Source organism: Poecilia latipinna, unplaced genomic scaffold (genome assembly GCF_001443285.1).
Source record: "Poecilia latipinna isolate Pla-1442-1.1 unplaced genomic scaffold, P_latipinna-1.0 Scaffold106, whole genome shotgun sequence".
NCBI classification, from domain to species: Eukaryota; Metazoa; Chordata; class Actinopteri; order Cyprinodontiformes; family Poeciliidae; genus Poecilia; species Poecilia latipinna.
The window spans coordinates 184,352-200,375 of NW_015112722.1; the positions used below are offsets into that span (position 1 = coordinate 184,352).

Genomic DNA, 16,024 nt, shown 5'->3' on the forward strand with positions numbered 1-16,024 from the left:
TATTTCTATTAGCTAAATCCCATGCCATATTTATTTATAAGTGTACATAAACATTCTAGGTTTCCTTCCACAAACTTCTCACAATAGTTTGCTGGATTCTAGCTCATTCCTCCAGATGGAACTGGTTTAACAGTCAGTTTTGGTTGTAGGCTGTTACGCTCACACACCAGACAGATATCAGGACTTTGTTACAAAACATGGACACTGTTCTCATTATCCCACTTTGTAACCACTTTGGGTCATTGTCCATTTCGGAAAGCCGTATCAGTTCAAATGTTACTTCCTGTCACCAAGTTTTTTTTTTTAGATTTTTGAGTACATTTTTTCTTCCACACTGCATAACTGTGTAGACAGGACACTTCTGCAATGATCTGTAAATCGATCTGAGGTACATCCAATTTGCAAAGCAAAGGAAATCGACCAAGCTGAGAAAAAAAAACTTTACTGCAAATAGTAATTCCTTTATTTAGACGTTAAAAAGTCTTACAATATAGAGCTCCAGAAAAGATAAAATCTTTTAAAGAAAGCAAAAACATGCGTATACTACAGTTGAGAGAACAACTCTCCTTGCATGCACAGGGTCAGAGCTTCTTCTGGGTTAAGAGTCTATATCCAACCAAAACCTCCAAACCGTCAGAACGGCATAAAAACTCATGAGGGTGCAATAACAAAAACATCCTAAGTTTGAAGAAATCGCTATTTGTAAGGTCAGTACACTGGGAGCCAAAGGTGTTTAAGAAATCAATATTTACCCACCTTAAGCAAATAAATTTACTAATGCCAAATCAAATCCATTTAGTCAATTACTGATACATCCCCTACAAGTCAATGAGAGGGGATGCACCTATCAGAACCTCTCCAATACTGAGACTTCTTGTTTGGCTTCCCCCAAACTAAGCATTTCTAATTTTATGTCTTACACCCAGGGGAACCTCTGAGCCGTTTGCTGTGTAAGTGTGTGGAAAAAAAAAAAAAAGTTTAGGGGAATTAAATTAAAAACCTAGAGAATAAAGTTCTCTGGAAATCAAGAGTGGTGCCAACATCTTTCCACCACAACCAAACCATTCAGCCTCCCCCCGTGTCCGTACTGAGGGGAAACATTTCTGCTCCTCCCATCCGGATGCATGAACAAACTGGTCTTGTTCACTTCCCGTGAATCCCAGGGTTCAGGTAGCGAGAGAACTGTCTCATCTGTTCAACGGGTCAGTTCCAGCTAGCACTCCAAATTGACCAGCTAAGTGATGGTCTGGCAAACATTTTCACCGCTTCCTTTTTTCCAAAAATATAGATATGTCCCCATCAGGTTTGATAACCGCATAAAAACAACTCAAACACAAACAGAACGATTTAGCAAACAGAACACCATCCCCCGTCACCGTGTCTACTAATGTTCAGTGTTGGCATTTCATCGTTGGAAACCAATTTATGGATAACAGAGTTTTCTGTCACTTTTCAAATAACCGCATGTAATAATGGGGAACAATAAAAAAAAAAAAAAAAAAAAAAAATCACCTTTGCAAAATAAATGCAGCAATTTTTATACTGGAAAACTGTTTTCTCTTTCTAGCATCCTTTTGAAGAAACTGTTGAATGTGTTGACCGTGGGGCATCTGTCACAGTTCTGTTTCTGCGTTGATGGGCACACATGCCTTTCTTTGTCCCCCCAAAAAAAGCTGTGTGCGCCCCTACTCTACTTTCTGAAGCTCCCCACTGGGTGGCGCACATGGACTGCGCAGGCTCTTCTGCAACACATGGGCATCTGCAGGTTCTATCCTCTTGTAGTAATTCTTTTTTGTTTCGATTATCTCAAAGCCAAATTTCTGATAGAAGTCGATAGCTGACTCATTGCTGATCTGCACATGACTGTGGAATGAGAAAGATGCAGTTAGCACATTTGGAGGAATCTGTTTTTTAATTACGCTTGAATCACTGTGAAAGGGATAACACTTTAGACCAAATACAAGGAGAAGTAAAGACAGTCAAATCCCTTGTACATCTATTCTCAGTCAAAAACATTTAAATGTCAAACATCACAAACACCCTCAACTTCTCCTGTGTCAAAAACACTTACAGGTAAATGTTGTCAAAAGTGCCATCCTTCTCGCAGATGTTTAGCACATGATTGAGCATCTTTGTGCCTAGTATAAAATCATGAATTCAAATTTACAAAAATGATACAGAAAACCAAAATGAGTCACAGCAGCATTTACACATGAATAGAGCTTCTTACCAATTCCAAGTCTACGATAGGGTGCTAAACACCCAAGGGTCATGATATACAGCCTCTTCTGGTTCTGAGAGTGATCCACTCTGCAGCACACAGCCCCCACTGCAATGTCATTGAAGTATGCTGCAAGGCAAAAAAAAACAAAAAAAAATGTTAATACTATTTTAGTAGGCAGGAAAACACATTCATGAAGACAAAAAAGCAAGGATTACTATATTACGATAGACAATCTACTCTACTGCCTCAGGTATGGACACTAAACAGTATGCATTTAGGAAGTTATAGGAAAGCAGATACGTCTCAAAAATGTACAACATTGTGAAAAGGTTTAATATTTTTTGTCAGTCACTTCAGAAAGTGAAACTCATTACGCATGTTGATATATTTGAAGTTTTTATTTCTTGCAAGTTTGATGGTTGTGGCTTAAATATAATGAAAACCCAAAATTCAGTGACAGAAATGTTTCAAATTGTGAAAAGGTTAAACAGAGAGAACTCATGGCAGTAGTGACTTGAAGCTACTCCCTACTGCTCCCTAATCAGTTAATTAACTCAAATCCCCACAAAGGTTTCTTGAGCTTTTGAATGGCCTCTCACTCAGGGGTCAGTGGACTACATGGGGAGTCATGGGGAAGACTGCTGACTGGACAGATGTCCAGAGGACAGCCACCGACACCCATCCACAAGAAAGGTAAGCACAAAATGTCATTCTAGAACAAGCTGGTTGTTCACGGGTTGCTGTGTCCAAGTATATTCATAGAAGGTTTAGTGAAAGGAAAAGGCGTTGAAGAAAATTTAGCATCTTATTTGGGAATCATGGTCCCAGAGTCTGGATGAAGAGTGGAGAGACCCCGAATCCATGTTGCTCCAGGTCCAGAGTGAATTTACCCATCATTGATGGTCATCCACTGGTGTTTGTCCACTGGGTTTTCTAATGTCCACAGTCAACACAACCGACTACCAGAAAAAATTTGAATGCACTTCATGCTTTCTTCTGCTGACAAGCTTTATGGAGAGGGTGATTTTGAGCTACTGCCTACTGACAACCTGCTGAGACATATCTTACCTAGCTTTGCGAGCTCTCCAACTTCCAGCACATCTTTATAAAATTTGTCGTTGTAGCTGACGGGGAAGATGACTTGGTTCAGGCGTTTCAACTGCTTAATGTTGTGAGGCGTAACATCCCCCAGCTCGATCCGGCTACTGGAACAAGAGCAAAACGGTCAAATAGCTGACAGAGGTACATGTAGCAGGATTGTGTCTTATTTTATTTTGCTATATAGATCATACCTACAAAAGACATAATTTGAAGCGACATGATTATGTAACTCAATTTCTTTCTTCCCTTCCGAGTACCTAAAGTATTCTGTTAACCCTCTCTGGCTGAACTCAGTATAATTAATTTTCAAATACAGATATGCTTCCAAATATTTGTTGAGTATTTTATTTAAAACATACTAATAAAGACATAAAAAGAATGCTAAGAAAAGAACTGTGATCTGCAAACTTAAGTAATGTCGATAAAGTGTGTGTGGACAGAAAATTGTACTTAGCAGAGAATATTTTTATCTTGATTTATAACCAAATTTAAAAATGGACACAAATATGTTGTGTTACAGGCGACAAATTACATCTACAGTGAATAGTTTTGATTTTTACAGTAAATTCTGACTGGTAGCTTCATTTAGAATCGCATATATTACATCAAGGTTCCAAGGTTTGCTTAATGAGCAGGAGACACTAACCCAAAACTGTCTCTGTAAAGGTTCCAGTGTAGTATTTATAGGACCTCTGCAAGTGCAGAAAGGGTCTCGGGTCACGTGTGTTATTCACAGGAATGTTCAATAACATTTATTTAATCTCGTCTTCCTAATTACCAAGGCTCAGCGTAATTTGTCCATGTGTCATTTGAAAATTTAGCCACAAACAGTACAATTAAGAGCACCACAAAACGTAAATGCAAACTTCATTCCTGATACTTTGACAGATCGAGTTACACTAAAAAAGCTGAAGTTGGGTTAACGTACTGGTGACTGTCCAACTGGAACACGCATTTAGTACAGTTTATACCAATAACTAGTTCAGTGATTTGTCTGCTTTTGTAAAGTAGAAGGACGCAGCAATCATAGAAAATCAGGATATTCCCGTCCTGTCTTTTTAGCTTAGCTTCGCTTTTGAGGCTTCCCTGACTCAGCCTCCCACTAGTAGCACCTAACTGGTTAGCTTAGCATATTAGCGGTGTGGACTAACAGAAAAGCGGCTTAAGATAAAAACAACCGCAACAGAGCAGTTTCACTAGCTGTCTTGTCGTTCATATCACCCCATACACTTGTATAGATTCAGCTTAGTTGGCTAGTTTGCGTCGTCTTCCCCCATGCCCACCTCCCTTTTAAGAAAAAAAAGACAGGCATGAAAAACTTTAGTCTCGCTAAGCTACATATTCGTGACTCAAAAAGCTTAGACTCACCCTTTCATTTTACACAGATATTATCCCTGTTTGAGATTAGGCTTGACTTAGGCGTTGTCTGGGGTACAAGTTAAGAAATTTAACAGAGTAAGGGTCAGGGATGCCTCCCGTTCTACCCTCCACATGTAGCGAAGGATTCAGTTAGCTTAGCCGCCACACTACCACGGCAGACTGTCAACCCTGAACCCCTTACGTCACTAGAAAGATTTGTCCTGAATTTAGCCTGTTAGGCTGTGTTCCGTTCTGAAGGAGATAGTATAATTAAACAACGATAAGTCAAACTATATGATAACATTAAGAATTACTAGTTATTTATGAGAAAGATTAAATCTAGAGCAGTCATCCTCGTAAATTTAAGATTTGCGTGTAAAACCAACCTGCGAGTCTAAAATCAGGGTAAAATAATCAAAGTTAAATGAAAACCGCCTTTTAATCGTAAAGTCTCGCATGAAAAAAGAAAAGTATTAAGACACAATTTGGCTTATGAAACAAGCTGCTGCTAATTATTATGTTAATGCAAATTAAAGTGTCTCACATAAAGTAAACTCCACACACAAAACTTAAGATATCTTATTCTATTTGAAAATCAAATTGTTTTGGTGTAACATTTAAGCTAGCAATGACTGCTATCTACTAATTGAAAAACTGTGTAGCACAGACACAAAAATTTGCAATGAAATTTGATTTCCGATTTAGTGAAGAGATATATTCCTGAAGTATAGGGGCACTTAATTACATCGGAAAATTTTTATTTATTTATTGCAAATTATACCACCAGACTTACCAAGCTAATGCATGAAGCAATTATAATAAATGTACACAGGAATGTACATTTTTATATATTTAGTTGTCAGTTTAATATTGTAAAACAGAATTAGGGCTGAGTCTCGTACAATATGACTTTTGAAATCTTACGATTTTAGTGTCATAATAATCATAATATATAATAACATTATGTCATAAATTGAAATTATGAGTTGAAACATAACTTTGAAAATCTAAATGATTTCAAAACCCAAACTAGTGACTGAATGTCAAAATTGCCAATACTAGTTTCGTCTTTCTTTTTTTTTAACTCTGTATATCAATTCTGAACTTATTAAAACCTAAAAGTAGTCAAGTTTAAAATCGATAGTATAATTTTTATGAACTTTGTGCATCTTAATAATGTGTTTGAATATCAAATGTATGTTTTAATTTTATCTTGTGCAGAAATGAACTTCCACAGTCGCTCACGGTTTGAAGAGCGTTGGCCCTGTGCCGTTCATGGCCGATTCGACTTGGTGTTTCAGTTCATAAAATGAACAATTATAGCCAGATCCCGTTTTAAGGAACTGAGTTTTATCTCAATAATATATGTTTTTTGTGCAAAAATAATAATAATAAAAGATAAAACTTTGTTCAATCAAAACATCTAAAAGCATTAGTGAATGAAAAAGCACATAGATACCAAAATATCCGGCCTTGTTTGTAAATTGAACCAAATAACGTGGATCTCAAAAAAGATACGTAATTCCCATTACTTGCACGGAGGTGGATCCAAAATGGCGGTAGTTACCAGGGCCTTATAGTTAAAAAAACTAAAAGGCGAGTGAATGAAGTCAGCTGACCTCAGCCTGCCGTCACGCACCGCAGTAGCCAGCTTTTTTCCTTCGAGTCAAGACATTTAACGACCACTTCACGATCAGACGGTAACAAAATCTATATATTTATACTGGGCTCAGTGGTTTTGTTATTTGTAACAAATAAGGTTTGTTGTGCTCGGGTGTTAAAATGAAACCGCTTAGCTTTTTGCTGTAGCGACAAAACGATAGGGGTAGCAGTTTTTTCTGAACCAGGCCGACAGAGGCGTCTTATTATTTAGTATGATACTAAATTATAGTTACATTTTAGTTAACGTTGGTTTTAATGTAACGAACCAAGTTCAGTTCAGAGATATTCTTATTTTTGATTTCACGACTGGATTATATCCGCTCCCTGCATTGCAAATAAATATAGACAGTCATTTCGAGGAAACCTGTCCGACATCCCTGAAGTCATATTCAAAACTCAAATCTAAACTCGATATAAAGTATCAGATTGACGCTGGATTTTTCCAAGCATTAACATATCTACTGTTTACACAGGAATCTGGTTTGATAAAATGAAATCATGGATCATCGGAGTTAGCTATCTTTGCAGGGTTTTGCAGGTAACATCACCATGTTAAAATGTTCTGCGTGACTATCACGCATATATGTAACAAACATGAGCTTATTTTTGCCCTGTCTCTTGCCTACAGCATGAGACAGAAAATACGATCTACACTTTATCTTTGCCTTTTTAACAAGAGGGCCCCCTTTTCCAAATATGCAAAATTGGACAACAGGAGACATTTTCCTCTTGTCACAGACAATTATTGATTATCCAACTCACTGTGGATAATGATCATTTTGTGTAGATCAAGTGTTGTCAGGTGGCGCGGCTTCTCCAGAGTTTCCACACAGCTAAAAAAAAAAAAAGTACTTCCCAGTCTGACACTATGGTCATTTTCCACTTCCTTAAAAGAGAGTGGGAAGCTAGTCATGTGCCAGAATCATATGATCAAGTGAAGGTTAAAGTCTTGTTTCATAGATCATATGTCTAAAGAAAATGGTTTGACCAGTATTGTTTTATCAGAATTTATAATTCAGAATTTATAATTCATTTGTAAAGACTGGTGAGTTGAATGACAGCCACTATAAAAAGCTTATTACAAAGTGTGCGACAAGGCTATATGCCATGTAATGTAAATGTGGCCAAAAGGTCCTTCAATATAGACTTTAATACTATTTTAAATGTAGATCTACATTTACAATGAAAGACTTTATTTGTACACTGTGTCTTTAGGGCTCTGATGGGAATGAGTATCATGTCTTCCTGAATGCACCAATATAAATGTACTAAAATATACAGTCACTGGTCTGTTTTTTTTTTTTTTGGTATTCTTTGCTAGTATCATATTTGATCCCTTTTTGCCTTCAGAACTGCTAAAAATGTTTTGTATTTTTTGGTCCATATTGACATGACAGCATCACACAATTCCTCCACATTAGTAATCCAAATCTCCCATTTCACCACAGCAAAGTTGCTCTGCTTCATTAAAATCTGACCAGACAGTTAAATTATTTTCATGTCCAATAAATCATCTTTGTGATATGGCACATTATCTTGCTGGAAGTAACCATCATGCAACTGATTTGTTTATCTCTGTCTTGCATGCCATTCTTTGGAAGCCCGAGAGATAGTTCAGTGAGAAAAGCAGTTTCTGAAATACTCAAACCAGCTCACCTGGCACCAATAATCACGCTGTTATCAATCTCATTTCTTCCCCTTTCTGATGCTCCATTTTAACCTGAACTCGTAAAGATGCCTAAATGCATTAAGCAGCTGCCTCGTCAGTCTTCTGTTTGAATATGTTCATCTTAGCTGCTGTGTTTTGTTTTCTCTTCTTTCGTGCTCTAAGCCACGAAAGATTATTTTTCAGTAGAGAAAAATAAATTTTCAGTCGAGAAAAATAAATTAAGAAATCAGATGACCTAATGCTGTATGTTTGCATTGTTTTTCTATTTAAGTAGATGCTCTCACGTACAGTATTTGTTGGAATACTGGTAGTAATATTTTCAACATAGATCGACTCTGTTAATGGGCTCCATTTCAGTTAAAGCTAGACCAAATGTAAAACATAGCTGATTAGCATCGCTGGATGTAAGTTTTTATTTTGTTGTGCAGTTTATTTCTACTAGAATTCAGAGAAACAAAGCGTCTCCCTTGGTTTGATTCTCGCAGTACTTCCGCTGGCCTTTTGGTGGCGCTGCTTTACTCATGCCCAGATGGTTGGAGCAGCCAGGCGTAAGCAGGAAGATAGATGTGTACATCAGTAAGAAGGGCATAAAAGGACACAGGGAGAGCATCAGCCATTGGATCCAGAAAATTGCACTTTCTTTTAATGCCTACTTGCTTTAAGACGGAGTAATTCATGCATTAGTTTGTTGTACATCTGAAGGTAACTGTGGAGTCGGCTGCATTGGGGGATGGGTTTGTCACGACTGCTGACAGCTTGAGCTGCTGCTGCTGCTTTGCTGTACAGTTTGTGCAGCAAAGGATTTAACCATTAATGTTGTTTATGGAGTTTTGGAAATTACACAAATGTGAAAAGAGACTCTATAGCTCTATTTTAAATACATGTACTGTTTTGAATGTTACTGTACTCAGATGATGGATGATTTTGTTACGGTAGTTCTCTGACGGTCAGCATCTGTTTTGGTTTTGACAGAATGAATTTAATCAATAGATTTTTAATTCATTTTTATGTGTTTTTGTTTTCTCCCCTCTTGTCTATTCTGGTCAGGACTCAGGATACTAACCAGTGAAGATGGACATGTCCAAGCTGCCCAAGATCAGGGATGAGGAGCGAGAGAGCCAGTTTGGATATGTTCATGGCGTCTCTGGACCAGGTCGGCCACCATGGGCCCACATACACACAGATTCATTTATAAACAAAGATTTAGTCACATTTGATTTGCAGCCTCTATCAAGTGCAATCCAAAAAGCTTAAATGTCTCTTGTGTTCTTAAGGGAACAAACCTTTTATTACTGTCTTTCTGTCACTCCACATTTGCTAAACCAAAAGTTATTGTATCCACAAATTTCCCTACGTAAACGTTTGATCAGCGCTGCTCCTCCAGAGTTGAGGCACTTGTCTGATTTCTTTTAGTTAAAGATAATATTTTTCTCTTGATTGCGTCTGCCAGTGGTGACGGCCACGGCCATGGCAGGAGCAGCCATGTATGAGCTGGTTCGTGTCGGACACAGTGAGCTGGTGGGGGAGATCATCAGGCTCGAGGGAGACATGGCCACCATCCAGGTCTACGAGGAGACGTGTATCCTTACTCTTTACCTATGTCGATTAATCAAATTGTTGGTGTTTGACGATTTAATTTCTGGAAAACTAGGATGTTTGTCATCAATGTATTCTGTGGGTTTCCATTGTTCACAGTGTTATTAACACCCCCAAGGCTGACATTTTGTTTGACAAGCATGTTTTACAGTTTCTATTTATTTCAACTTTGAATTCCTGTTAACTCAAAGACAGAATATTAGGGCTAGGTTAAGATGTAATTTTTTTTTTATTGAAATAAAAGACAGTTTTTTGAATTATTTTTTTTTTGTTAAAATAAAGAAAGCAAGAAAAAAAGATTAAAATTGGATCTGGTATGAACTAATGAGAGATTTTATTTTTAAGCCATATCGTGCAGCAATATTTAAAGGTTGCACGATTGTGTCAAAGAGTTTATTTTGGACACAGATGCTCATTCTTACCATTGGTGGGTTTTTCTGAGTGAAAATTCAGCTGGCGTGTCGGTGGGAGACCCTGTGCTGCGAACAGGAAAGCCTCTCTCCGTCGAGTTGGGTCCAGGTATCATGGGCTCCATCTTTGATGGTATCCAGCGACCCTTAAAGGACATCAATGACCTCACACAGAGCATCTACATCCCCAGAGGAGTCAACATCGGCGCCCTCAACCGAGACCTGAAGTGGGAGTTTTCTCCCGGCAAGAGCCTACGAGTATGGCTTTCGTCTTGAGCTCATTTAGACGAGGTATCTGTTCTGTATTGATCTTCCCTTGTCTTAACATCAGGTTGGGAGTCATATCACAGGAGGGGACATCTACGGCATGGTCTTTGAGAACTCTCTTATCAAGCACAAAATCATGCTTCCTCCCAAGAACAGAGGCACTGTGACCTATGTGGCTCCACCTGGAAACTATGACATCTCTGTAAGTTCGGCAAATCAACTCTTTACCTCGCATCCGTTGGGCCTCGCTTTGGGTTAGCTTTCTGTCTTTACCTCGCATCCGTTGGGCCTCGCTTTGGGTTAGCTTTCTGTCTCTTTGCATCAGGATGTGGTGATGGAGCTGGAGTTTGAGGGTGTGAAGGAGAAGTTTACCATGGTGCAGGTGTGGCCTGTCAGACAGGTCAGGCCTGTCACAGAGAAGCTACCTGCCAATCACCCACTGCTGACCGGACAGAGGGTGCTGGACGCCCTTTTCCCGTAAGCTTCGCATCCTCTCTCAGAGGAGTTAAGGTGTTCTGAAGATGTTCTCTTAATCCAAGTCTTCTCTTCCTGTATGAAGATGCGTGCAAGGAGGAACCACAGCCATCCCCGGAGCCTTTGGCTGTGGAAAAACCGTCATCTCTCAGTCTCTGTCCAAGTACTCCAACAGCGACGTCATCATCTACGTAGGCTGCGGGGAGCGCGGTAACGAGATGTCAGAAGTACTGCGAGACTTCCCCGAGGTGATTAAAGGGGTTTTATCAAGATGTCTTTTTGAAAGCAAGTTAGCCCAATGCTCGATGCAACTGACAGTATTGTCTGATCATCAGCTAACGATGGAGGTGGATGGAAAGACGGAGAGCATTATGAAGAGAACGGCGCTGGTGGCCAACACCTCCAACATGCCTGTTGCTGCCAGAGAGGCCTCCATCTACACAGGTGAAGCCAACGACAACACTGCGTCACCAATTCATACTGTGCATCGCCAGATTATTCGTACCTCTTTGAACTTGTCTTACTGCTTTATGTGGTAGAGTAACACAAAAAAAGAAGGTTGTGGAGACCATTAATGGACAAACAGTTGTAAAAATATCAAGGGACTCAGCAGACACTGAACTTAAGTACTAATTAAAAACTAGTGTTTTGTTCCACTTTAAAATTATAGAAGTAATTTTAAAGTGGAAACCAAACCAGTTGATTTTAATGAGACCGACTACTTTGTGTTGATCTCATTAAAACACACTAACGTTTGTGGCTGCATTATGGCAACAACAGGTTTGAATATTTTTTCCAGGCACCCTAAACGCTGGGAGCAATTATACATTGACTTTTTTTTTTTTGTTTGTGTTGTTTTTGTTACTTTTGAGCACATAATTAATCTGTTTCTGCAGGAATCACGTTGTCCGAGTACTTCAGGGACATGGGATACAACGTGAGCATGATGGCCGACTCCACCTCACGTTGGGCCGAGGCTCTTAGGGAGATTTCTGGACGTTTGGCAGAAATGCCTGCTGGTGAGTTTGGAGACTTACCAGCTCTATTAATGTGGCTAGAAACAAAAATCCACGCAAACATTCAAAAACAACACAATTGTAAAGCATCAGAGTTCGTTCTGGACTAAGGTGGACTAAAAATCACCTTTTATGCAAATGACTAGCTTAGTTTTGCTAAAAGACATAATTCTGGCATTTTGTGTCTGTTAAAGGAAGGAACATTTCCACTATCACAATGTGTTGCAGTGTTTAATATGAGAACCACCAGCTAAAAATCTGTTACTGTGAAACAGACCTCTGTTAACGAAATTATGAAATTCTAGTTTTCACTTCCTCATATTTAACTTCTCAAACGAAGCATGTGGTGGATTTTTCCCTAAAGAGTCAGCTATGTAAATTTATCAGCTGCAGCTGCTGCACTTTCGGTCTCTTTGCGGAGTTTACTCCTCACGCTTTTTGCTTTTGATTTATGAATAGTTTGTTAGATTAAGCAGAGAGTGGAGCGTTGCACCGTTCCATTTCAGTATTTGAACCTGAATAGGAGAAAAGTAGGACTACGCTCCGCATGCAGCTGTAACCTCTGTTTCCACCCTCAGACAGTGGATATCCGGCCTACCTGGGCGCCCGACTCGCCTCCTTCTACGAGCGTGCAGGAAGAGTAAAGTGTCTGGGCAACCCGGAGAGGGAGGGCAGCGTCAGTATTGTTGGAGCGTGAGTACAACTTTGCGTCACTAGAGGGAGACAAAGTTTCCTACACAGTCTGCAAGAGCATGGAATTGAAATGAAAGTATTTTTCAGGTCTGTGGGTGTAAATGCAAAATGTATATTTGTATTTCCACACATTATTACCCATCCAATACTCTATTCTGTTCTAATCTGCTCTGTTCTGCCTTATTCATGGCCTTCACTCTCTCATGCCCTTGCTTTCATTCCTTTCCCTGTATCCTGTGTTCTTTCTTCTATCACTCTTTTTGTCTTCCTTACTTATCCATCCATCTTCCTATCTGTTCCTAAAAAGATAGGAACAGAGATAATTCTGTTCCTATCTTTTTGCCTATTTGTCTTTCTTGTGTCCTTTCTACTTTCCTTATATCTTGCATCCTTTGTTTCCTTGTTGCCTTCCTTTCCTTATATAGTTCAACACTTGTCATTATTTCTTTTTCTTTTGCCCTTCCTTTCTTCCTTAGTTGTGTCCCACATCTTAATTTTGTATATTTGCTACCTCCTTTCTTTTTTGTCCTAGGGTCTTGCATACTTACTACTTTCCATTGTTTTGTCCTTACTTCCGTCATTCCTTCATTGTGTTCTAGTTCACTTCCTTCCCTGCGTCCTTTATTTCTATCCGTCTTCAGTCCCTCCATTTTTATTTTGTGCTGATATTAGATTCAAACTCTGCTTTTTACATACCTGCCATAAATTCATCATGGAAGGTTTCTTTTTAAACTTTGAAATTAACACAAAATGTTGGACATTCTGAGAAGTAGATGAGCGCATGGGAAAAGTATGGGAAAGTACGGACTTCAACCCTATTTGTTGTGGAAGATAGTGGTTTAATAAATCGTTTGCTCTGTTCTCAGTGTGTCACCTCCTGGTGGCGACTTCTCTGATCCCGTTACTTCAGCCACGCTTGGTATTGTGCAGGTAAGCAGTTACACTCTCGTCCATCTGTCCATTTTCTCAAACGCACCCGCTCTATCAGTGGCGGATGCTTCACCGAGTACGTGGGTCATCCCCCTCCTCAGGTGTTCTGGGGTCTGGATAAGAAGCTGGCTCAGAGGAAGCACTTCCCCTCCGTCAACTGGCTGATCAGCTACAGTAAATACACTCGCGCTCTGGACGAATATTACGACAAGCACTTCCCGGAGTTCGTTCCACTGCGTACCAAAGCAAAGGAGATCCTGCAGGAGGAAGAAGACCTGGCCGAGATTGTGCAGCTTGTTGGAAAGGCAAGTCCACAAAATATATTCCGCTTTTGTTTGTTGAAGCACCTAAATCATGTGGTGTTCACTATGAATTAAAGATGAATTTCCTTTTGATAGGCTTCATTGGCAGAAACCGATAAAATCACTCTAGAAGTGGCCAAACTGCTTAAAGATGACTTCCTTCAGCAGAACGGTTACACCCCATATGACAGGTAAAACGCCACCCTGGGGGTATTGTCTACTTGGCACTGCCTCTATCACACTGTAAAAGAACCATTATAAATAATAATAATAATTTACTTCCTCAGGTTCTGCCCCTTCTACAAGACAGTGGGCATTCTGTCCAACACGATAGCTTTTTATGACATGGCCCGGCATGCGGTGGAGACCACAGCCCAGAGCGACAACAAGATCACCTGGGCCATGATCAGGGAGCACATGGGAGAAATCCTCTACAGAATTAGCTCCATGAAGTTCAAGGTGAATTTGGGTTCGCTGTGAAGGTTTATGGGTCTTGCATACATTTAAAGTGAATGTTCGAATAGGGCTGGACGATAAAGCTCAAACATAAAATCTCAGATTTTTTTTATTTATTTATTTTTATTTCATACCGGATCCAATTTTTGAATTTAATAGATCTGGTTTTGTTTTGTTTTGGTTTTTTTATTTTCTAAAAAAGAAATTACAAATGACATAAAATATATATATTTTTAAAATGGCTTTTATTTCAATCATTCGGTCTGTGAGATGAATTACAGTGTATTGTGGCAGGGCTACGAGAATGTTTGTTTTAAGGAGTATACGGCCATAGTATTAGCAAAATAAATATATAATTTTACCAGGAAAAAAAAACACCTTAAAATTACCAGAAGGAATTTGTTTTAATGAGAAAAATAGTTTGTTATCAGGATTTGACGTGACCACATCAGTTCATGTTGCTCTTTCTTTGAAATAGACAGTTTTATTTTGCGTGATCATTTAGAAGTCCTCCTCCTACTGATAATAATTTGATGGTCGTGTGTGAAGAGATTAATCATTATCTATAAGACTTATACCAAAGAATAACTAATGTAGATTCTCAACATTCCTCAGTTTATGTTTTATCTTTTGTTTTTCATAAAATTACTGCTTCTTTCTCCTAATATCACTACTGTATTCTTGTAACATTTTAATATTTTGACTTTATTTTTGTAATTAGGAAAAAAAAAAATCTAATTTGAGTCTAATTCTGCATCGAAGAGTTGGCCTGAATTCAAAGTCCAGATAAATACAAGCTGTAAAACATGCTTGTCAAACAAGATGGTTGGCATTGAGTGTGGTGACATCACTCTGAACTATGGAAACCCAAGGACAGCATTGGTGAAAAAAAAAAAAAAAAAAATTCCAGATTTCCCAAAAATTAAATCATCAAAAAACAAAAATTCAATTAAATCAATTTATCATCCACCCTTACGTTCGAGGTTTTTCATTTTAAAGTGAATGTAAAACGCTGAGAGTCTGTAGCTACTAGATGTGAGATTTATTGGAGCCCTAATTCTCACTGTTTGATTGGATTTCTGCATGTGTGTTTGTAGGACCCGGTTAAGGACGGCGAGACCAAGATTAAGGCTGAGTACGCGCAGCTTCTGGAGGACATGCAGAACGCCTTCCGCACATTGGAGGAATAGGCTCACGCTGCCCTTCCAGTCTTTCCATCTCTACTCCTCCACCTCTGAGCACATTCCACCTCCGTGTATTCCCAGACATCGTGTGCTTCCCCTGTGATCCTCTGTGGGTGAACGTGCGAGTGTGTGTGCGTGTGTGTGTGTGTGTATGCGCACATGTGTGAAACTTATTGTGGAGGGGGAAAAAGAGAAAGATGTACTGTATTCATTATTTGTCGCCTCATACAGGCGTACTCTGGATCCTCTGCATGGTCACCGACTGTGTGTGTGTGCGTGTATGTGAATGTGTTAAATATGTGTGCATTACTTTTTTTTTTTTGTTTACATGATTTCTGTGTAGCTGTGTTGCTTTTCCTGAAGATTTTTTCAGTCAATGTGTTGTAATTCAGACCATCTGTACAGAAGAGTATTGAATATAAATTTAAGAAGATCAGTCTATTTATTGCCAGCATTTCTTCTGTTGTTTTTGCTGCTGTTTTTTTTGCTGCTGTTTTTTTTTTTTTTTAATTTTGTTGATGTTTTTATGGTTGTATTTCAGGCTGTGTAGTGCTGTGTACGTACTTTGCTGCGTGAAAGCCCAACTGTTTCATCATAATACTCTCAAAGAATTAAATCATTGTGGGGGGGACAAAAAAAAAGGTGTCGAATGTTTTGTTCAACCTCATTGTGTGTATCTAT

At 39.0% G+C, this 16,024-nt stretch overlaps 2 protein-coding genes across 5 annotated transcripts; one reads left to right on the forward strand and one right to left on the reverse strand.

Annotated features, from left to right (window-relative positions):
* Positions 1–1,292: 1,292 nt before the first annotated feature.
* naa50 (N-alpha-acetyltransferase 50, NatE catalytic subunit) lies at positions 1,293–4,891 on the reverse strand. 3 transcript variants are annotated; one of them, XM_015027741.1, is made up of 5 exons: positions 4,694–4,891; positions 3,293–3,426; positions 2,231–2,350; positions 2,072–2,138; positions 1,293–1,863 (listed from the first exon to the last, which is right to left on the reverse strand). In XM_015027741.1, exons 1-5 carry the CDS (start codon positions 4,699–4,701, stop codon positions 1,686–1,688), a joined length of 507 nt encoding a protein of 168 aa, XP_014883227.1. In that variant the 5' UTR covers positions 4,702–4,891; the 3' UTR covers positions 1,293–1,685. The 3 variants fall into 3 exon arrangements, with proteins under 3 accessions (XP_014883227.1, XP_014883226.1, XP_014883228.1); XM_015027740.1 differs by having other exon boundaries at positions 3,293–3,429; positions 4,694–4,890; XM_015027742.1 differs by lacking the exon at positions 4,694–4,891 and adding an exon at positions 4,192–4,512 and having other exon boundaries at positions 3,293–3,429.
* A 1,379-nt stretch (positions 4,892–6,270) lies between these two features.
* On the forward strand, positions 6,271–15,527 carry atp6v1ab (ATPase H+ transporting V1 subunit Ab). Of its 2 annotated transcripts, none has more exons than XM_015027747.1 (15): positions 6,271–6,384; positions 9,063–9,168; positions 9,466–9,594; positions 10,065–10,279; positions 10,353–10,490; positions 10,614–10,765; positions 10,848–11,010; positions 11,098–11,206; positions 11,659–11,781; positions 12,357–12,471; positions 13,338–13,401; positions 13,503–13,706; positions 13,800–13,894; positions 13,991–14,162; positions 15,257–15,527. In XM_015027747.1, exons 2-15 carry the CDS (start codon positions 9,087–9,089, stop codon positions 15,347–15,349), a joined length of 1,854 nt encoding a protein of 617 aa, XP_014883233.1. In that variant the 5' UTR covers positions 6,271–6,384; positions 9,063–9,086; the 3' UTR covers positions 15,350–15,527. The 2 variants fall into 2 exon arrangements, with proteins under 2 accessions (XP_014883233.1, XP_014883231.1); XM_015027745.1 differs by lacking the exon at positions 6,271–6,384 and adding an exon at positions 8,538–8,717 and having other exon boundaries at positions 15,257–15,349.
* Positions 15,528–16,024: the final 497 nt, after the last annotated feature.